The 23,154-nt window shown below is 41.5% G+C and overlaps 1 protein-coding gene across 8 annotated transcripts in view; it reads right to left on the bottom strand.

Moving 5' to 3' along the window:
• Window positions 1–14,109: 14,109 nt before the first annotated feature.
• The window catches only part of Lrrc3b (leucine rich repeat containing 3B), an 83,797-nt gene continuing 74,752 nt past the window's right edge, over window positions 14,110–23,154 (bottom strand). For 7 of the 8 annotated variants that reach the window (XM_052734065.1, XM_052734067.1, XM_052734068.1 and 4 more), the window contains one exon: window positions 14,110–15,335. In XM_052734065.1, coding sequence (XP_052590025.1) covers window positions 14,409–15,188 — 780 coding nt within the window. In that variant the 5' untranslated portion in view covers window positions 15,189–15,335 and the 3' untranslated portion in view covers window positions 14,110–14,408. Of the gene's footprint in view, window positions 15,336–21,494; window positions 21,520–23,154 lie in introns of those variants that run through there. The other variant, XM_052734070.1, reaches the window with a different exon arrangement.

Raw genomic sequence — 23,154 nt, 5'->3', positions numbered from 1 at the left:
CAAAATAACAATGATTGTAACATAGTGAAGACCAAGGATAAAATATCCAAGAGCCCATAAAACATAAATAAATGTTTGGATAAACACAAAAATCAAGGAGAATCCATGAGTCTTTGTTGAATTCCAAACACTGTGCAGATACCTTCTATTCCTCAGTTTCACTTCCATTAGGTATGGGCTGAAGTAGGTGATTTATTTTCAATGAACAGAGTATGGAAAGGGGGAAATCACAACTTTACAGGGGAGAAATTGGCCGGACACTCAATAAACTAAATGATCAGAGTTAGCATCATCATCATAACCATGTTAACTGATTTATTAGGTAGGAGTGTCCCCTGCTCCCTGAGTTTAACAATGAAAACATTATGCCTTTATGTATTCTTTGTCAAAAATCACACACTTCCAAATCTAATCATAAAATATGAATAGAATGATCAAGATTGGAGCAGATTAATGAGATAAATTTATTGACTGCAAGGTAATATTTGGGTTGGAGGTATATATATATATTAAAAAAGAAACTACTGGGGGAAAGAAAAGGAATGGAGTCTGCCGAGAGCACAAAGGTTCTTGTGCTCAAGAATTTACAAGGAAACCAGGAATGTTATGCACTCAGGATTGTCCTTTCAAAAGGAGGGACAGTCCTGTTTTTCCAGAAAGCTGGGAAATGGGGTGAATAATAGCCTGGTGATTTCTGCTATCTGTAGGGCCAGGCCATGTTCAAGCTCAACAGCAAGGGCCAGAGTTGGCTAGTAGTCTAAATGACCCTTACATTACGTGTACAGCCAGGGTCTCCCCCAGGCTTCCACAACCAGGACCAGAGGCGGCTAATAGCCCAAATGACCTCTATGCTCTCTGTATGATAGAGACCAGGCCAGATCCTTCCCTAGGCCCTTAAGTTAATACAGGTAGTCTATCTCTAGAACCCATCTTCTTGGAAGAAATGACATGTTCCCTGAGTTGAGTTTAGATGTAATCATGCTTCCTTGTGCATCAGGATTACACCAGGAAATCTTTTTCCAAATTATATTGTGTTCAAATACACTGACAATAAACTGCCTGGCATCAGCCTCCCCAGAGTTTGATCCAGATTAACAAAGAGGTCAATCTGAACTGAGCTTTTCTTCTCACCTCTTCATTTAATGTCTGCCTTGACATATGCAGAGACCTCCACAGAGGATAACATTAGCCAATTGTCAATCTCAAATCATTCCATAATTTAATTTTGAAAAGGTTGCAAATTCAAAGTCCTATAAATAAAAATAGATCTGAAAATATTCTAGTCATTGAAAAGAAAGTGCATTATGTACAAAAATGATGTATAGTGGTAAAAATTCATTATTTTTGTAATTTAATTACATATGTATTTCAAATAAATATATTTGAATTGAAAAATACATGAACTAAACCACAGTTCAGTTCATAATACAATACATGTTGACTTAACGTCTCAAGTAACACTTTTTCCTGGACTATAATTATCAATTCTTTTTTTTTTTTTTTTTTTTTTTGGTTTTTCGAGACAGGGTTTCTCTGTGTAGCTTTGCGCCTTTTCCTGGAACTTGCTTTGGAGACCAGGCTGGCCTTGAACTCACAGAGATCCGCCTGGCTCTGCCTCCCGAGTGCTGGGATTAAAGGCGTGCGCCACCACCGCCCGGCTCAATTCTTTTTTCATTTTGTTTTGTTTTTGAGACAGGGTTTCTCTATATAGCTTTGGCTATCCTGGAACTACCCATGTAGAACAGGCAACCCCAAAACTTATATAGATCAGCCTGTTTTTGACTCCTGAGTGCTGGGATTAGAAACATCAACACCATGCTCAGCTAAATTACAAATTCTTAAATCAGTTACAGAAACCCGGTACTGGCAGCATATTGAAATGGGATGAAAATCAGAAATGCATGCAGTTCTCAGAATATTCAGCCTATTACTTTGATGAACAAGAATTTGTATTAAATCATGGTAGCTGGGTTAAATTTCAATCTCTTCCTTGGGATCCAGGTTATTCAACAATCAGAAGCTGGATTATGATAGCAGGAATGTCAGAGAGTTGATGTGTAGAGGAAATATAAGGACAGCTTGATGCCTGACACATAGCAATGACCATTTTTATTGTTTTGTATTATGTGTTGATTATGCCCCAAAGAGCCTTTTATTATATTGTCATAAAAACAATATACTCCATCTTATTTTGACAACCAGACATTAATCCTTTATGCTGTAGCATTTTTACTATTGTTTTTAGACTCCTAGTGATAATACCCAAGTGGCTTTAGAAAAAGTGTTCAGTTGTTTCCATCCACCCTAAAAGACATCTCTGGTTCGACTTTGAGGTACAGCATTCCAACTGTCTTCTCAAACAAACAGCATGTAGTAACGTAGGGTTTCCAGGTGATATGCCCTTGAACGTGTGGGCATGTGGGAAAGCTAGAAAGACAGAGGTTCTCGATGATAGCATCCATCCATCAAGGACTGGACAAGAAATTTAGTCAAGTACATAGCATGACTTCAGTCAGTTTTCTGCGAGGTGACAAGCAGTTACAATGAAACCTATTATTAAACAAAGTCTTTGGATAAAAGTAGCTCCTTCAATTTCACATAGTTGCTAGAGATTTCAGACCATTTCATCTATGGATCGATTCATCAGTTAGGATCAAGTCTAAGTTAGTCTTGATTATGTCAGGTTGAGCTCAGCAGAATAATTATGCTGGTTCGTGAAGGCTCATTGGTTTCATGTATTTTCATCATCAGCTTCATCACCATTAAATTTAAGGGGCAGAACACAACAAAATAATAACTGCTAAAATGACGACAACAAGGAGGATGACTGATGACTCACAGTGCCGTGGGGCAGCACTCAAACACCTCCCAATTTCACCTCTTGCCTAGGCCACTGGCTTTTCTCATTTGGGATTAGAACAGCAAGTGCCTGGCTCTCTGGGCCTGGAACTCTAGTGCTGTAGACAGGGAGCTTTAGAAAGCAGAAGCTGGCCACACTCCCATCCTGGTTTGGAACTCTTGAAAGGATCTCAAAGAGTGGGGAAGGGTGTTGTTTTTAAGAATTCAAGAGGGAGAGCTAAACAGGACTGTATTTGTAGTGAGTAAAATAAGCCAGACTCAGAAGTCAAGTGCTTTCTCTCATGTGTGATAAATAGATTACACATAAGCATGTGCACATACATATACATATACACATACACATAGGACACAGGAAACTAGAAAGGATGTTATTCGGGAATGGAAAAGAAGGTAGCAGAAGGAGAAGGGAAAGGAGGATAATGGATCATAAATGTGGTAATTCGCATGAGATACTTAAGTAAAAACTGTCATAAAATCTTTGTTCAGTGAATATACATTCATATCATTTTTCAGAAAAATGGTTATATTGTCAGTCAGCGGTCTGGTATGGGCACTGTAGGCACACTCTTCACAAAGGGCAAGAGTGGAAAGAACTACAGTGTCTGTGAACTGAAGCATAGGTAAGGAAAATGTGGCACATATAAACCAAGGAATGCTATTCAGCCATACATAGAACAGAACCTTGTCATTTGCAAGACACAGATGGAACTGGGGATCATTATGTTATGTGAAGTAAACCAGACGCAGAAAGGCAAGCACCATGGGCCAGTGCTCATAAGGAGAATCATAAAACGCTGGTCTCCTAGAACTGGAGAAGGGGATCACACATACTCTGAGGATAGGACATGATAGAAGAAGGCCACCCAGTGCACTGTTGTACAGCAAGTGACTATGGAACGTGGCAGTACAGTGTTTCAAAAATGAGAAGATTTAGTTCAGAATGTTTCCAGTAGAAAGAAATGTGGAGTGATTGAGGAGATATTGTGATTTGAACTCACATTGTGTTTATTCTGATTTCAACTCACACTGTGTATACACATAGCTAAACCCCACACTGGAACCCATAAGTGCACCTAGTTTTTATGTATCAGACAAAAACATACTTAAATTCTTTAAAAATGTAAAATATAAGTTAAACCTGTTGAGCACATTCATAATATATTATCTTATGTGTCATTTTATGAATGTATAGAATATGAAGTCATTATCTCTTAGGAAGACTTATATTTCCTTTATAACAATCCATAATATTACCACATTTTTATGTTCTAGAAGATTCTGTGTCCTTAGTTTTGGTTGATGTTGTTTTGTGCTTGTTTGTTCTTTGTTATTTTTGTTTGTTTGTTTGTTTTTGTTGTTACACAGCTCAAGCAAGCTGGCTCAAACTTACTATATCCCAGGCTAGCCATGAATCTCCTGCTCAGGACACACTTGCTTCCCTCTCAGCTTTTGCTTTAAACATATTTTTTAATTGATTCTTTGGGAATTTCACATAATGCGCCCCAATCACACTCATTTCTCAGTCTCTCCATATCTGCTCTTCACACTTGTAGTGTCCCTCCAAAGGAAAATTTAAAAAGAAATAATAAAACTAAAATTAAAAAAGATAAGAACATTAATTAAAAATCAAACAACAAAACAAAACAAAACTAACCAACCAACCAAAAAAACTAACACTGGGCACCTCCATCCTTCCCACCTCTCCATCACCTCTTCATTCATCTTGGTGGTACTGGGAGCTGCTGTGTATCATGCAGTATAATACCCTTTTGTCAAAATAGCTTTATTTGCAAATGTTACTTATGTAATGTATTGTTGGTCAGGTTCAAGGCCCCTGGCTTCTGGTTATATACTAAACTTTTAAAAAAGATTATCATTTTTTATTTTTAATTACATATATATATATATATATATATATATATATGTGTGTGTGTGTGTGTGTGTGTGTGTGTGTGTGTGTGCAGGGGGTATACAGATGTAAGGGAAGGTGCCTGTAACTAACAGCCAGAGCTGTTACATCTCCTTGGACCTGGAGTTAAAGGTGGATGTGAGCCACCAGACATAGAATTGAACTCAGATCCTCTGTAATAGCTAAAATACTGAAACCACTGAGCCATCTCTCCAGCTCTATCCTCAAACTATTAAACATCCATCTTAACGTCATTTTACAAGCAATATGAAACAAGCACTACAGTTAAGCTTGCTGTTTATTTATTTTTATTCATATCTAAGGTAAACACTCCATCAAGTGTGGCTGTTGTGGTATGGACTGCCTGGCATGGTGAGTGGAGCTTTGTGAGGCTTCCGGTGTCCTGGGGTTCTGTTGCCTTGCCTGGAGACGGCTGCTGAGATTTCCCCGGTAAATCCAACCTGTGCATGTCTGGCCATACAGGAACCAGTCCTAAAGATGGGGCTTCTCTCACCCCAAGGAACAAGAGATAAGACACTTGTGCACAATCCTGGTGAGAATTTTGTAAGTTTCTCATCAAAGGAACAATCTTGGAACTACAAACTGAGCCAGTCTGTGGTGGAAATGGCTGGAACAGAATGAGAATACCTTTCTTTATTTCAAGTGTCCTGCTCTAAAGAGGGCTGCTATGATGAGTTATAAGGAACTTTGAGCTATGAGGGAAATTCTCAGAGGATAGAGTAAGAGTTGCGTGTGGTCAAATGTGGAACATGAAGATAATTACAACATTCTTCTGGTTATCATGGCTTATCACAAATGGCTTTGAGAAGAATGATAAAATAGTCATGTAGACATGAGGCTAGCAGGTCTGATTACTTACTCATTTTGTCCTTTCTTGATATATCTGCATGGAGGCACTCACTTCTATAGGCATGAATCCTATCAGAAGACCAGTGAATTCATTTAAAAAACAAAGATGCTCGTGAAAGCTAAGGGCAACACAGAGAGACCCAGCTGTGGTGTTAAGACATGAAGGGGTTAATTACATTTTCTACAACTTTCCTTGATTATCCCAGTGAAACCAATGTTCCTTGGCTAGTGATCAGGTACACAGCTTTCTGGGTCTGCCTTAGTGAGATAACGCAGCCTGTCTGTGTGAAATAGACATCCCTTCTCAAGGCTCTGGGGGCAGGGGTCCGAGAACAAGGTGCTGGCAGCTCCGCCTTCGAAGGTCTTTGCTCTTTCTTGCACATGGCCACTTCTTGCTTCCGAGTACCTGGTTTCTGTGTGAAGGAAATGGTCAGGTCAAAGGCCTCATTTCCCCTTAATCGATGATTTCAAGGCCCTGACTTTAAGTGCTGCAACATTCTGAGGTGCTGCATTCAGTTCTGGCTTCCATCTATAACTCCTAAGAGTTATAGCATACGGCAGGAGCTGTACAGAGTAAACAGAAAGCAAAACAATAATAGTTTATAAAGTGCTGCCTATTAGAATATTAGTAACAATGGCCACACCCTCTGCCAGTGCTGAATAAAGAGAAATCTGAGCTCCCATCACCCCCAAGGCCAGATCACTGTCCTTCTTCACTGCGGCCTCTTCAGTCTCCCTCTCTCCCCTCATAAGCATAGGGACACAATTTGTGCTTTGGTGTCAGAGAAGCTTTCTCCATCATCACCTGGGGCACTTTGTGCAGTTCTGGGTCTCTGTGTCTTCCCCCTACCAAAACAGACAGAGAGCAGGAGGGTGTGTGAAGCAGAGGAGGCATGGTGCCTAGATGGCTGGGAGAGCTGAACTTCCATTTGACCTTGAATTCAGAGGACTCTGCAATGGTTTCATGATTGGCTCTCAGTCATGTCTGGGATATGAAAACAAGTGTGGCAAACACCTGATAAGAAATCAGAACTCATGCAAAGTAAAATGTGGAAGGAGTCTGGGACAATACATAAATCTCAGGGAAATTTAAAAGATGAATAATAATACACACTTTCCTTTTTTAAATTAGGCAACGAGTTTGAGAGGTTTATCTACTTAGACGAGTAGTGAATTAAACACAATCAGAATGACTGATGACTTGTATACAGTAGTCAATAAGAGGTTAGATGGCAGCTGTGTGGCCTGGGAGGCCATTCATAGTCACTAAATTTAGAGTATGGACTTTTTTTTGGACTCTGAGTTTCCCAGCAAGTGAGGCAAAGGGGGGAATCCTATTATTACAGATTTTCAAGCCACTCCATGTTTGAACAGAGTCCATGCTTTTATGTTAGCACAGTTCTGCCAAGCACAATGTTGCCCAACAAAACAAAACAACAAACAACAAAAACAAAAAATGAAAATAAAAAGCCTGCCTCACAGTGTGCCTGTGGGTCAGCGTTCCTACCCTGACTGGTCACAGTAGAAGACAGGAGCCTGATGTAGCCTCTGGGGAGTCATTTCAGAAGACGTGGCTGTAGCATAGGTAATTAGATGCTCTGGATGCCCATCTTAGCATAAACGATCGTTACATGGGTTTAAAGCAATTCTGTCTGCTAGGCTGTTCAGACAACTTAGTTTGGACTCCTCCAATAGTTAGACACCAAGTTAATGATTTGTAAACAGAATTTATTTGGAGATGCAGAAAATACCAAGGAAGGCGTGGGGCAGGGAGGAAGCAAGCAAATAGAGAAGTGTGTGCCTCCTCAGACCTCTCCTCATGATGGCCCGCAGAGATCTCTTCTGTCAGGGAAACTGAACTCAGGCTAGAATCCATGATGGAAAGACTGAGGGAGCTGGAGTATATACACTGAGTTCTCAGTTGTTATCAGAAGAACTGTTGCTAGAGCCTAAGTGGGCCCTGGCATCCCTAACCTGCTTTCTGAGAAGCTGCCATTGCCAAAGAAAACACTCAGGCACCTGCATGCAGGAGGCGCCATTGGCATTTGCCTACAACACATGGAAACATCCTCAGCTAGGCCTGGCCTGGCTGCTGCCAAGACAAGAATTGAGTCTACCTTTGCTGACATCCTAGGAGCAACTTGAGAATCCAGGGTCATCAGTCTCATGGTTGAAATCTAAAAATACCTTTTCTTAACTTCCACTATTTTTATTATTGATTAAACTGTGAGAATTAATGAAACTAAAGATGCTCCTAAGCAGGTGACATAGCATTGACAGAATAAAGCTATGGACACATGGCTGGTCACACTCCAACATTGCATGTTCTGTGCTGATCTTGGTGGGATGTTTTCTGGGTCTATTTTACTCATCTGTAAAATGAGCCATGGAGTCCTTACACACTGTAGGGGGCATAGAAGTCCTGTGCTCACAGATAAGCACTAGAGAAATCAGGAATGTTAAACAGACAGGATTGTCTCTTCAAAGAGAAGAAATATAGCCTGTTTTCTACCCAGAAGGCTGAGAGTGTAAGTGGTTAATAGCCTGGTGACTTTTGCACTATCTGTATGACCAAGACCACACCAGCTCCTCCCCAAGACCCCCTAAAATGTCACATGTAGTCAATCTATAAAACCTATTTTTATGGGAGAGGTCACATGTACTTTACAAAGAGTTTCAGTGTAGTCATTCTAAAACTTTACTGTGCACACAGGATTGAGTTAATTGTCACCAGAAAACTTTTCACAAATTGTATTGTACTTTAACATGCCTTAAATAAACTTCCCACTGTAAGACTATTGAAGTTTGAACCAACTTTGGCTGTCAAGTTGGATTGAGCCAATTTCTTTCTTGCCTCACAAGGATCATTACTCTGTTGGCCATGGTGTTTGCAGAGACCCCCATAATACACTTGGTAGCAAATGTTGTAGGAACTAAGGCCAAGAGAAATAAAACTTTGCACTAGGCAAAGTAAATGTCTTTTAGAGACTCCTTGAACCAGTTGTCATTATTTGTGACTTACCCATGGACTCCTCTATCCATCTTGCCAGTCTCATTGATGATGAAGTGATGGAGATGTCAGTCTGGTTTGTCTCCCTAGGACCTTCCTGCATGCAACACTTTCCTGAGAGCTCCTTCCTTTCAATTTTACATTCTCTCTAGTGATAGTAGCTGACTCCTCCAAGAGTCTGGTAATTGGCAAGGTTGTCTGTGGGGTGAAAGGCTATGAGAGATGAGCATCTTTCCTATGTTTTCCCACAGAGGAAATGCAGATGATCCCAAGGAATCTGTGTGTGTTAACCCTTCCAACTCGCATGAGGCCCTGTTTTCCGACAATCGATGACATTAGCTCAATCCACAGTTTAGTAATATCTAGCCAGCAACCAGATTTCAGATTGCCCTGCATTTTATAGACTCTTCAAGAAAAAGCAAAATAAATACAGAAATAAGAAAGCATAAGGTTTTGATATGAACCCCAGAGAGAGCTGCATTGAGTATGCTGTTCAAGGCAGCTTCTTAGATACGAGATCCAGTGACTGTCATTCAGATGTCTCCATATGAACGAACACACTGAGCTTTTTTCTACTTTTAATAGTAAATTGCGGAACACTTGCCAGACTTGGAAGGAGCATAGGTTACAAAGTTGATTAACTCACTGTTTGCACTGAGCTTAGGGACAGCTTTAAAAATATTTACAAATTTCCCCATAAATTCCAATCTCAAGTAACTCTTAGCATCCCTTGACAGAGTTACTGTTAGACCTGATTCTTCCCTAGTGTCTCTCTGATTCCTTCCTTGGCTTTTGAAACTCAGTTCTAAAATACAAATATAGAGATAGAAAGGAAGAGAGGAAGGGAGGGAGGGAGGGTGGAGAAGAGAGGAAGAGAAGAAGAGGGAGGAGATAGATAGATGGATAGATGATAGATAATAGATAGATAGATAGATAGATAGATGATTGATAGATAGGTAGATGATATAGATGATAGATAGATAGATAGATAGATGATTGATAGATAGGTAGATGATATAGATGATAGATAGATAGATAGATAGATAGATAGATAGATAGATAGATAGATAGATGATAGATACATAGATAGATGATTGATAGATAGGTAGATGATAGAGATAAATGATAGATAGATGATAGATGCATAGATATAGATAGATAAATGATAGATAGATAGATAGATAGATAGATAGATAGATGATTGATACAAAAATAGATGATAGATAGAGTTCCACCAATACATGTTAATGATGTTTCTCTTTACTGTCACCACTTAGGAAACCATGGGACTCTCTGTCTATTTTGGAGACCCAAAAGTCTCAAAATAATCATTTTCTTGAGTTGAATGAAAAATGTCTTGGGCCCTGGCAGGGTCTCTGAGTATATTCTGGCCCATCATTGAGTGGGCAAATGCAGAATACAGGCAGGTCTTCTTTCCTGCGTTCTGTTTCACAACATGGACTTCCAGATGTGTGGAAATTGAGCTTGCCCCGTCCCTGTATTAGTTTGCTTTCTATTGCTCAAACAACATGAGCAGAAGGAACTTGGAGAAGAAAGAGTTTAATGGCTGCTGCATCCCAGATCACATTCCAGCACTGAGGTAAGGCAGAGCAGGAATGCCAGCAGGACTCTGGAGGCAGAAACTGAAGAAGAAGCTATGGAGGAGTGCTGCTTACTGGCTTGGTCCTCAGAGCTTGGCCAGCCTGATAGCTTATACAACTCAGGACCACCTGTCCAGGGATGGCACTGCCCACAGCAGTGGACATTAATCATTCATCAAAAGATTGCTCCAAAAGCTTGCCCGCAGGCCAATCTGATGGAGGCATGTTTTTAGTTGAAGTTCGCTCCTCTCAGAAGACCCTACTTTATGAAAAATTGACAAAACCAAAACCAAAACTAACATTAACCAGCATGTTTCTTGTTTCCATTTTCTATGTCAGAACTAGCCAACTGAATGAATCACTGACACCACTTTGGGAAGCCAGGCAGACAAGAGCTCTGAGATGGAGACAGACATTGAGGAAGGGCAGCCTTGTCTTACCAGCTTGGCTGCACTCAATCATTTGTGGTTCTGCTCAAGGAAATAAATGTAACTCCTTTCTCTCATTCTGGGACATTGTACCAGCATCATTTTCCCCATTTCCGTGGCTAGGTCATGCACACTTTTAAACATGTTATCCTGGGCTACTTTTACAGGCAAGTAGATCCTGCCACCTGATTTTGAAGGAACAATTAAAATTTTAGAATCATAGGTAGTCTTTGACTCACAGTAAAGTAGGAATCCTCAGAGAAATTTGCTAGTATCCAGTGACATTTTTCCCTGTGCATATTGTTATGATGTTCATGACCTGTCTTCGATGACTGGCATAGAACTCATCAGGATGGCAGTTAGTGTCCTACAGGACACTTAGGAGACAGACACACATCCCCAAAGCTCTAAGCATTTCAGTGTCTGTACTTGTGAAGTGGGTAGATGAGACTATTCCAAGGACCCTGATGATATAGGAATGCATCTGCCTGCAGGAACTGAGCAGTTATAAGCAGAATTTTCCACTCTATGTCTCTGCCAGCAAACTGAGAGAACTGTATGAAAGACTTGAGTCAATAAGAAAACCTCACGACACCCCAGACTGCCATATGCTTGGTGATATCAGAGCAAGAATTACTGTGGGGAATCAGAGACGGACAAGGAAAAGAACAACACTCATACTGCTCACTGTACAGCAGTGATTACAATTTGTCCAAGTGTTAGTGGAAGTTCAATCTTCCATTATGTAAGTTTTTATCACTTTTAAATGTGTTCTAGTTGAGTTGGCATGTTTTATGGTTTGCTTTATTTCAGAGATAAGCACATTGTCAAAGATTAGATTAAAATTCCCAGGAGCATTTTTTTTTTAAATCTGAAAGGTGGAGGTTGAGAGAACAGTCTGAGAAAAGGCACTGTCACTTAAAGTATCAGGACCTGAGCTGCTGTGTGCCTAGGACAATAAGATGGTAGTTAATTTCAAAAATCTTCCCATGGTTCACCATGAACAGGAACTCCCACAGAGGCATGGGAAATGAGGCATCAATCTAGGATCAAGACTGCAGGCTCTCACTAAGCAGATTCTTCCACTCATCGCTTGGTACATTGTTGGCCTTGTGGGTAGACATTCTTACACGCTGGCGATTAGATCGTTTCCCTTCTCTTCTGGTCACAAATAGACATGTTAATCTGCTACTTTAATTATATTTATTTGATTTTTATTATCTAATAAACTCCGATTCAGTTCATGGCAACCTAAATTAACGGTTGCTGTTTTGAAGCACAAAAGACTCTGTAACCTGATAATCTACAGATGGAAGGAACTCAGGGAGGGAGTCCCGTACCCTGCAGCATGCCTCTCAGCTCTACTTTGAGAGTTACAAACCAAGTGTGCAGTGATTTAACTGTTTTGCACTGGATCAAGGATATGACTATCCTCACCAAATCCTCAGAGACCTTCCATTTATGAGAACATTCACTGGATTAATGGATTGGCCATGAGGAAAATAAGCTTTCATTACTAAAGGCATAAAGATGATTTTGGAGGGAATGACCTGGAATAGATTATGTTATCCATCTGTGGAAGATTTTTCAAAATGAATGTGACTCATAAATTCAAATAAACACACGTTGATTAATTTTCAAAAGACCGTTATAGCTAAACTTTTGTCTAACAGCTTTTTTTCCTACGCAGTACTTGCGGTGTATTTATAGCACTGTCCTCCAGGGGGCGCTGTACCTTCAGCACAGCTCTGGCTCCTCTTGCTGGTTCTTCCACACAGATTCAAGGCAGGCCATCAGACTTCAGTCTCCTGGGTGCAGACATTCTAGGCCCTAACACAGATTGCACATCTGAGAGTTACTGCTGAATTTTTGGCTAGACTGACACATCTCAGAATGGTTAAAGCGGCTGTGAGCATACAGTGGCCAGTGCTCTGAGTGTCTTGCTGATTTCTTCAGCAATCCTTTCAACAGACTATGGTTATAATCAGAACTCCAAGGCTTCCGAAGGGTAGAACTGTGAGTTTTCACACCCTGAAGACAATCTCATGTGGGCTGGACAAGGCCATGTGTCTCACAAGGGCACGCTAACCCTTTTTCCTACACAAGCCTTATACAGAGCAATTTCCCTGTGTTTTTAAATTGAATTGTTGTCGAGGTGTTTGTAAACCCATGTGGCGGAGGAACTGGCCACCTTGTGTAGCAAGCCTAGGACAGAAGGGCAGGACAGGAGTGGTCCAGAGATGATGGGTGTCAGTATAGGTGTCTTGAACAGGGGTGTACAATTTTCAAAACTCTCAAAACTTAATGTCGGTGCATGTGCTATGCTTCCTACAAGTGCTGGAGTCCTCAATCTATTACATAACTCAAAAACTTTCTCACAGTGTCTTGCAAGCATTAATTAAGGAGACTTAGAAAAGTATTTGGTGCAAAATTAGTCTCTCTTCCGTAAGTGGCGTGTGGTGACAGGGTATTCTCCAGTTCAAAGTCACCATAGGGTTTGGATTTGTATCTCACTCTCCACATAGATTCCTTTATGGGGAGCGGCTCTCCACCTTTGCTCCTATGCTCCCTAGGTTTGGTCTTTCATGCTTGCTTGATCACATTCATCCTAAAACAAACAAGCCCATCATTCATTCCCCACTCTAGGAACCAAATGTCTTCCAGTATATCTGACCACAGTTGGGACATAATATCTCCTTTGTGTGGCAGATTGTATACAAGAACAAAACTCGTGAAATTTCATGTTAGTGCATTTTTATCATGTAAATTCTGTTTGTAAACCAGTGTAGAAGGACTATCACAGAGAAGACCTCCATTCAGAGAAGACCTGGTTTAAATTCAAGCTCTAATGCTCTCTACTGTCATGGGGGCTGGACCTGTTTTACCTGCATGGGCCGATGGTCACTTTCTCCTCTGCTGGTGAGAGGTTAGGGACATCAGTGGTGTCAGCATCCCCACACAGTGCTCCCCCAGAGCATCCCCACGCAGTGCTCCCCCAGAGCCAGTGCTCCTCCTTTTCTAGCCCAGCTATTTTTGTAGTCACCACACGTTCCTGCCCACCATAAGGCAGTCTTGAGGATAAGACACATGCCATCTTTTACTTTCCCATTGCATCCAGCACAGAGTAGAAGCAAGTATTTGCTTTTTATTGCTAAACCTCCTCAGTTTGAAAATCAGCTGCTAGTCAGCAGGCATCCTAACATGTCTAGGCTGGGAAAAACACATTTGTATAATCATCTTGGCTAGCTAAAGTCTGGCAGACATTTAACTGGTCAGTAATTCAGCTCTGGCTCCCCAGGTTGCCATAGAGCTTGTAATGATACACCTTTCAAAATAATAGTCTTTTAGAGTAGCAGGATTGTCTTTTCCTCTTTAAAGCAAGTGGATTGGTTATATTGTTTCTTAACCAATAAGTCACACTCTTTTCCATGGTTCAAAGTTAAGCTTTTATTCAGTTTTAAATTAAAAAAATAAATTTCATTATTAAATAGTGAGATGGGTCTAACTAATGTTCAGAGAGTTTGTTACTCAGGAGCCAGGGACACAACGAATGGGAGAAGATCACCTAAACTAAAATTATTAGTGTTGTGGTGTTTGTGAAAATTTCAACAGTGGCGTGATTCCAAAGAAATTAAAATACAAAGTTTTAAACGTGTACAATGGAGGGGAAAGTGAACCACTTATCCTACTACAACCAGAAGCTCCTTTCCCAGTGCCAGTCAGTGTGGTCATTATACCACAGTGCTAATGTCATCAGGCTCATCTGCCTTCTTTTGCCTGCTTGGCAGGGATTTCAAGTATTCAAGGTGTCTCCGAGCATCCTCCTGATTCTGCCTCACATAATACACCACATAAGAGATCACCATGGTGAACCAGCCAAACATGGTGACGAGCATGGCGTAGTCAGTAGTCTTTTTAGGGAGGTTACAAAGGTCAGCATCATTGGCAGAGTTGAGGAACGGCCTCCCAGCATGCTCATCCAACACTGAGGTCTTGCAAATTACATTGTGTGCTGTCTCATGATTGGATGCCATGCTCCTCAGAACTTGCTGGAGAGTGCAGTCACAATGCCAGGGGTTGTTGGCAATTCTGGCCCTAGCCTTCAGATTATTGAAGGCATTTTTATGCACGCTTTGAATCCTGTTGTCAGACAGGTCCAGGGTCTGCAAGGTTTCTGCTACTCCTTTGAATGCATGCTCATCGATGAACTCAATGCCGTTTTTGGACAGGTTGAGAACTCTCAGTTGATGGAGGTCCTTAAAAATCTCATTAGGGATGGATGTGATCTGATTGGAGTCCAGGTAGAGCAAAACTGTTTCTGGAGGGAGATCTCTGGGTATTTCCTTGAGATTTGCATTGCTACAGGTGACATTTAAACCCCCAGAGGAAGAACAAAGGCAGCCTTTGGGACACATACTGGCAGAATGAAAGCACAGTATCATCAGAACAAAGCTTTGGAGGAGAAGACACATGGAGAGGGAACGGGATAGCCACAGGTCGACCAGATTCATTCTGGAATCTCAGCATAATCACGAGTCCATTCCTCATTTACTCCGAGTGCTGCAATTGTCTGACCACACTCTGGATTTCCTTCCCGGGTGGTTCAAAAGGATGCAGCTAGCACACAGCCTTCGTTATTCCTGTCTTTGCTTGGAAACCTAAAGGAAAGGGAAGCAGATGCAATTAGCTCCTTTGCAAGGAGAGGTGCACTGCAATTAAAAAGGGCCCTCAGGTGTCTGGCCTTCTACAGGGGTAGGAAGGGGAGTTAGGCAGGTAATTTCCGTCAAGGCCACTGGAGGTTTCCCGTGTAATGGGAATCTTCTGTTGAAATCCCTAGTGCTGAGAAGAGACTTTCAGCAGAGGTCAACATTTCCACATCCCATCACCTTGTTTTCAGCAGGGCAGAATTAGAACAAACTTCTCCTATCTCTTTACTCCACTCCTGGACCTTTCTATGGCCGTAAAATTGAATCTCAGCTTTTACCCTTCCTACAGTAATGGAGGCATTATGCAATTCAGTCCTGCATGTGGGCAGCAACAAGAAATGATACCTGTATTTTCAAGTTAATGATCATAGACAAAAATGTCTGTCATGGGCTTTGAGAAGATACTCAATGTAGAATATTGTCTCTAAAGAAACATCTGTCTTCAGAAGTGGACGGATGCCTCTGACCTCCCCTGCTGGATGTTGCTGGGGGCAAACATCATGTGGAGGCTCCACAAGAACTGCTTTCTCTCTCAGCTCCTGAGACGACACTGTACCTGGGAGGATGCTCACAATGCATCCCAAAGGATTCTCTGTCTGTTTCCTAAACAACATATCCTCTGCCCAACTCAAACAAGGCACACTGCTGTAAGGCTTTTTATAGAAGATACTTAAGAAATACTGGCTTCTAGGACATACCCAATAGGCTATTTGTTCTTTTGCTGATGCTTGCCCATACATACACATACATACATACCATATGTATTATTCATATACATATTTTTATATATGCTGTTATAAATGTGTGTGTACTATGTGTGCATAAACACACATATACATACACACGTATTAGTATTAGAAGCAGCCATGGAAATTCCCCAATAAATATTATATATGTTATATATACATATATCCACATACGCACAGACATTGTTAGTTTTGGAAAGAAGTGTGGGAATTGCAAAACTGAGCAGCATTAACAATATTGTAGTTTTTCCTCAACAGCAGAGAGCAGAGGAGAGAATACAATCCAACATTCAGAACTACCCCATGATAGCAGCTCACAGGAGGAATGAATGGATCTTATGAGATTATGTGTCTTGTGTAAGGTCAAATAGCTTGTAGGTGTAAAGACAGAAATCCTGCCAGGGTCTTTGCTCTGACTCATCCATCTCACCTCTCTTTCCGCTGCCCCCACGGCTCCCTCCACTCCCATCTGCTCCAGAAGTGCACATAGGTTCCACAGAGCGCTGTTTTTAGGGATTTACATTACTATTATATTGTAGCCAAAATCTCTGTGCTTTGGGTCTTGCTACATGTTGGGAACCTTATGGAGCTCAACTGAGGGGCCGCAAATGGTGAAGGAACCACAGTTGACTTCAGAACCATCCTTTCAGGATTCAGGGAACAGTAAGTACCTTCACTCTCAGCAGTGAGCACCAAACAGCTTTGTGCAAGCATATCTTTTATAGAGATCCCAGATGGATAAATTCATAGGGAAATGATTCCAAATGTTACCAAACTCACAGAAAGGATGATTAATGTGAGCTGGAAACATAATGAATTGAGTTGTTAATCATGGAAAAATTAGATTAACAACAACAGAGTGGCGTGGATGTGCTTTTGGAGTTCTGCATGCCTGGAGTGCCAGAAAGCAAGAAGGAAGGAGCCCAGCACACTGGGCAGCCAGTGGGTCTTTGCTTTCCTTGAATCCATTAAACAGCAGAACACATAAAGGAAGGAGCTCCAGAAGCACCAAGCCCTCTGTCAATACCGTGCTTCGTTTGTGGTCAGGGTCCTTCCCTCCCGTGTTCTCTGAAGCTACACTGCGGCATCTGGTAATCTCTAATAACCATCTAGCTGGGAGAGAGACCAAGGAACAGGAAAGGGGAGGGTGTTCAGACAAAACAGAGAGGGGCAGGAGTACAGACCGACGATGACAGGGGGACATGGGGGACATGACAGAAGGGTTTGTTGGTGGAAATAGAGGAAGTCCACATCAACCGAGAGACGTCCATCAACTCAGTGTGTCCATCAGGCACAGACTGACTGAAAGGTGGAAAACTCTTCGGGGCCTTCACACTCCTGAGATTTTTTTTAAGTTGATTGATCTGTGAGTAGAGGTGTGCCTTAGTTCAGAGTATGAATTCCTTTAGGGTACAGACTTGTGTCTGTCTCATGTGGGAACAACAGTAAATAGTTCATAAGCACTATGTGGTCCAGCTTTAGTCCTTGTTAACATTATTCATCTTTCTAATTATCATTCCTTTGTCTTTGATTTGATATTATAAAGGCACTTAATTATGAAGTTGATCTGAGAATTGTATGAGGTAACATAGGCAGTGAGAGCTCCGTACTTATCAGCTACAGTTCCTATCTATCACCCTTCTTGGATGTATACCCACCATCTACATAGTGACTGGCACACTGTAAGATATAAATACTGCCAGTGAATGAATTGATGTGATATTGAAAAGCCTATCTATGCTTTTTATTACTCACAACAACTGTTACTATCTTTCACTTAAAAATCAACTCATTAAATGTCTACTGGTTTCATATGCTAACGTGGTGAACCTTGGAAAAACTGAGAATAGGCACCTGAGGAGATGGAAGGATGGATCTTTTTGTCATCAGACTCCTCTAGACTTGGCAATGGTTTCTCTAGAATAACCATTTCAATAGTCGTGGTCACATAAGAAATGGTTCTGAATCACACTGAGGTCTCAGCATAAGAGTGCAGTCTATCTTAAGAGGGGGCCCCTTGTCCCCAAGCGTCTATCCATTCATGGAATGCTTGTTAAGAAAACTAATACAGAGCATCTTTTTCTTCCAGAGATGTTGGCTCCAAACAAGTGTCTTATTTTAACTTACAGAAAATATAATATACACACATATATTACACACCCTATAAACCAAAGAATATCACTACCAGTAAAACAAACTTAGTTGAGGCATCTATGGTCTCTTTCAAAAATATGAAGGACATCTAATGTCAGCAAGAAACATGAGAAACCAAACGTCCTTAGCCCCTTCCGAGTGCAGCGAGCAGTGAACCCTTTCCACAAGCATCACCATCCTACATTTAGAGACAAGCTTCACGGATGCAATGATAGCAAAGGATGACCCCAAAAGTAGCTTGGCAAAGGAGGTTCTTACAGTAGAATCACATGCATGTACAATGTTTTTAAGAGAGGAAACATCCAAATGAAAACATGCATTCACTCTGCTTCCATAGGCTCAGGCAACCTCCAAACGGAGAAGTTAGTGATGGCTAACTCTTAGCAGACAGTGGGACTGAGAGCCTGCCGGAAGAAAAGACTGCATATTACCTACTTCTGTATGGTTTGAAATTCTGACAGCACAAAACTGTTATACACATTTAAACAATAATAGTACAAAGGTACCATGGAGTAGCTAGAAAACTAACCCAATGCGGTTAGTTAGCAGGTTGCTCTCCTCATGCAAGGGCTGGACAGTGGCAGCCCAGGGAACTAGGGCAGATCACATTTCAGGATGACAGATTGAAACATCAATGAATAATACAAAGATAAAAATGTGAGCCACACCCTGCAGCAACCAGCCTGGAGCCTCTCCATAATGCCAGCTGGGACTAATCATTCCATGAAGGACCCCAGCGCTCCCTGAGACCCCAGTCTCTGCTTCTGTAGTATCCCAACTGCCACTTTTCATCACGTTCTGTCCTAATAACTACTTACCTATTACAACTACTAGACTACACGATCACAGAGAGTATTCAGTGTCTCACCATTGTCACATTAGTCATATTAGTAAAAATGTGTTGAAATGAATTTGGATCTGTTCTCATTTCATCATACACAGTTACCATTTGACATTTATTACATGCCAGGCATTTGCTTAGAGATGCACCCATCTAGCAGTGTGGTAACTGAAATTCTGACCAGGGTTCTGGGAAAATGGATATAGAATTCCCGAGTGAGGGGTTAAAGTTACCATATGATGCTTGACTGGCATATGTCATGGCAGTCTAACATCTTCTAACCTACTTGAAGGATGAAAAGGGTCCAAAGGCACCTCAGTCATCATCTTCTCCAAGAGTAGTTTATTCCATGACTTTGGGGGTTGGTGGTTGGTGGAGGAGTGTGATCTAGAATCAGAGTCAGGTCAATATGTCATTTGGAGGTGGTCTTGGTGATATTAGGAGGTTGAATGGCCCTGCTCCTTAATGTGTAAACAGAGATGTTAAACTGGCTACTATGGGTCAGATATGGTTACCAAAGACAAAGATGTCCTGTAAAACAGAACTGTATAGTTTCCAGGGTGAAAGTGCCCCAGCAACAAGAAAATAAAGGAGAATCCTGAATCCTAACCAAGGAATGTCCATGCTTAGGTTTAGATGTATGGACAGCTGGAATTCATAAGGTCCCAGAGTCATGGAAGCATAAAATGGGACTGTTGTGGTGGTATTGTGTTCCCCAAAATATTGTGCACCTTAATAAATTTATCTGGGGTCAGAGAACAGACAGCCACTAGATACAGAGGCTAGAAAATGGTGGCACTCACGCCTTTAATCCTAGCATTCCAGAGATAGAAATCCCTCTGGATCTCTGTGAGTTCAAGGTCACATTGGAAACAGCCAAGCATGGTGACACACACCTTTAATCCCAGAAAGCCAGCCTTTAATCCCAGGGAGTGGTGGTAGAAAGCAGAAAGATATTTGAGGCGTGAGGACCAGAAACTAGAGGCATTTGGCTGGTTAAGCAGTTGGCTGGTTAAGCATTCAGGCTTTCGAGTAGCAGTTCAGCTGAGAGCCATTGGGTGAGGACCCAGAAACTTCCAGTCTGAGGAAACAGGACCAACTGAGGAATTGGCAAGGTGAGATAGCTGTGGCTTGTTCTGGTACTCTGACCTTCCAGCATTTACCCCAATAACTGGCCTCGGGTTTGATTTTATTAATAAGAACTTTTAAGACTCATGCTACAGACTGTGTCACGTAAGAGTTTCAGGAAAGAATCATCAGGTCAAGTGGCCATGAATCTTCCATCTATTTGTACTTCCAATGGCAGCTGATATCTCACCTGACATGGGAGTAGAGTGAATAGGACAGAGAGGAGAAAACCATTACCCCCCCTTTTTTTCTTTATCCTGAAACAAAAGATTACAGGGAAAAGTTGAACGTAAGATTCAATGTTATAATTAATCTTCTGGAATAAATTTGTACTTTGGTTTAAAGTAAGTTTGTCCCTTAAAATGATGGTAAGATTATCTACTACCTTATGCTAATCATGAAACTATGGGGCTGAATGGTGTTCTCATTCAGAGCCTGAGAACAAGCAAAGGAATGGAGATTAAGGGAATGCCGGGGAAGAAGTGGAATGACGTTTTCTCAGGGATGGACAAAGGTCCTCACAACTCTGTGAGGAGCAGCTGTGCCCCTGGTGTGATGACCAAATGGAGACTTGCATAGGTTATAGCCTGTTTGTGGGGCACCTGCTCAGTGTCAGAAGTAGAACCTCGAGTCTAGCATTTCAGCCTTGGTGGAGTACCACACCGCAGCACGCTGGACTAATGCTAGTCATGCTCCTTCGTTTCCTGCTCATCTAATTCCACTAAAATGGGCAATACCAACCTAGACGCAGTTTGTCTCAATATAAACTGCTATGTGTCATAATAATGATGGTGGTAGAGAGGAGAGAAGAATACTCTCAGCACAGAACTCAGAATAACAGACATGCACCAACAGAGCTTGGATTACAGACATCTCAGCACAGAACTCAGAATAACAGACATGCACCAACAGAGCTTGGATTACAGACATCTCAGCACAGAACTCAGAATAACAGACATGCACCAACAGAGCTTGGATTACAGACATCTCAGCACAGAACTCAGATCTCCAACCCACTCAGGCCAGAACCCTGGATTCCAGAAGTCATGAAGGAAAGAACTGAGGACCTAGATCCCCCTAAGACAGAATCTGGATCTTAGATGTCCTCTAGGACAGAAGATAGACCCTTGATGGCCCCCAGATAAAACCTGGTATTCTGGGTGTTCCCAGGTAAGAATCTGGACTGGTATGTCTTCAGGACAGAACCTGGACCCCAGATGTCCCCCAAGGCAGAACTCCAACCTCCGATCTCTTTGGGACAGATTCTGGACTTGAGATGCTCCCCAGGCTAGCTGCCATCCACTGTGAACTTGATTTGTGCCTCTCTTTGCCTTCTCATTTCCAATACTGAGAACCTGTAAATGTAAGTGCTGAGTTTTAATGCCAAACCAGCTCTCTGAATCTTTTGAGTGAGTCTGGTAAAAGTGAGACTACATGCCCTCAACTTCTCTTGTGAGGCCCTCATAGTCCACTCTGACATCACAATGGCATGAGACTCATCTCTTCTTATTCCAGTCAGCTGTAGTACAGCTTTTCCCTGCCTACAACCTTCCTCACAGAATATAGCTTGTGCTGGTTGGTTTTATGTCAACTTCACACAAGCTAGAGTCATCAGAGAGAAAGGAGCCTCAGTTGAGGAAATGATTACATAAGATCCAGTTGCACTTTCTTAACTAGTGATTGATGAAGGAGGGCCTAGCCCATTGCGGTCCTGAGTTCTATAAAAAAGTAGACTGGACAAGCCAGTAAGCAGCACCCCACCATGGCCTCTGCATCAGCTCCTGCCTCTAGGTTCTTGCCCTGTTTGAGTTCCTGTCTTGATTTCCTTCAGCAATGGACTAAGATGTGGAAGTGTAAGCCAAATAAAACCTTTCCTCCCCAATTTGCTTTTGGTCATGGTTTCATCACATCACATAACACCCTAACTAGGACACATCTTGTGTTTCCTAAGTGAACCCTTGAGATAGTAGGCAAAATCTGACTCTTCTGAACATCTTGCCTCCTCCCTACACGCTCTGATGGTCACACTGCCCAGAAGGGTTTCAAAGTTCTTCTTGTCCATGAATTCACTAGAAAAACAAATAAAGAGTCCAAGACACTTTTTTTAGCCAAGAATTTTTTCCTGCGGTGGGTTCAGAGCACAGGGTAAAGATATTTCCATGTCTTGACTAATATCCATAATTATTATACAGCACGAAGTAAGTTTATGAGATTAAGTGGGAACCATCCACCTTGGCTTTTTTCTGCTTCCCTATTATTATTTCTCAGCATGTGCTTACATATCTACAGTAGTGAGAGCTTTGGAAACTTTTAAAATATAATCTCCATAAATTAAGCTTTCACTGTCTTACCAGAGTGCAGGTTGCTTGAAGGTCACTTTTACAAAGACCTAACTGATGCTGGATTCAGATGTAGCTCTGTGTTGATGAGTGTCTATTACCTTTTTAAAAATGCCTTATCCTTCTTAACCCTGCCCCCTATCTATTTTATATTAAATTGATAATAGTCACTGACTTGGGAGGGGAAGCATGATATTGAGATCCCAAACCAAGGTCAAATCCACAAGGAGCCATGTCCAGGAATCTAGCACGTCACATACTCCCACACTTCAGATGCTTTAGTACCAACCCAATACAGCAAGGATAAAGCAAAATCATCAACAGCATCCTCAGTGCTGTCAGAGCTTCCAGGATGTTCAAGGGAAAGATGTTTCCAGAAGATTTAGTCTAGAGGATTCTCTGTCTTAGATTTCAACAGTTGTGACAAAAAATAACACATAATTTTATTGGATGATTTAAGTTATTTTCTTCGACATAAAGGAAATGGTTTGCACCTCACTCATGTCAGGACAAACTCCCACCGGAATCCAGTTGAGATGAAAGAATTACACTTATACAGAACT

This window comes from Peromyscus californicus, unplaced genomic scaffold (assembly GCF_007827085.1).
Source record: "Peromyscus californicus insignis strain IS unplaced genomic scaffold, ASM782708v3 Scaffold_12__1_contigs__length_115047231, whole genome shotgun sequence".
Taxonomy (NCBI): Eukaryota; Metazoa; Chordata; class Mammalia; order Rodentia; family Cricetidae; genus Peromyscus; species Peromyscus californicus.
The sequence above is the reverse complement of the archived record's forward strand: the minus strand, read 5'-3'. Positions and strand labels throughout refer to the sequence as shown.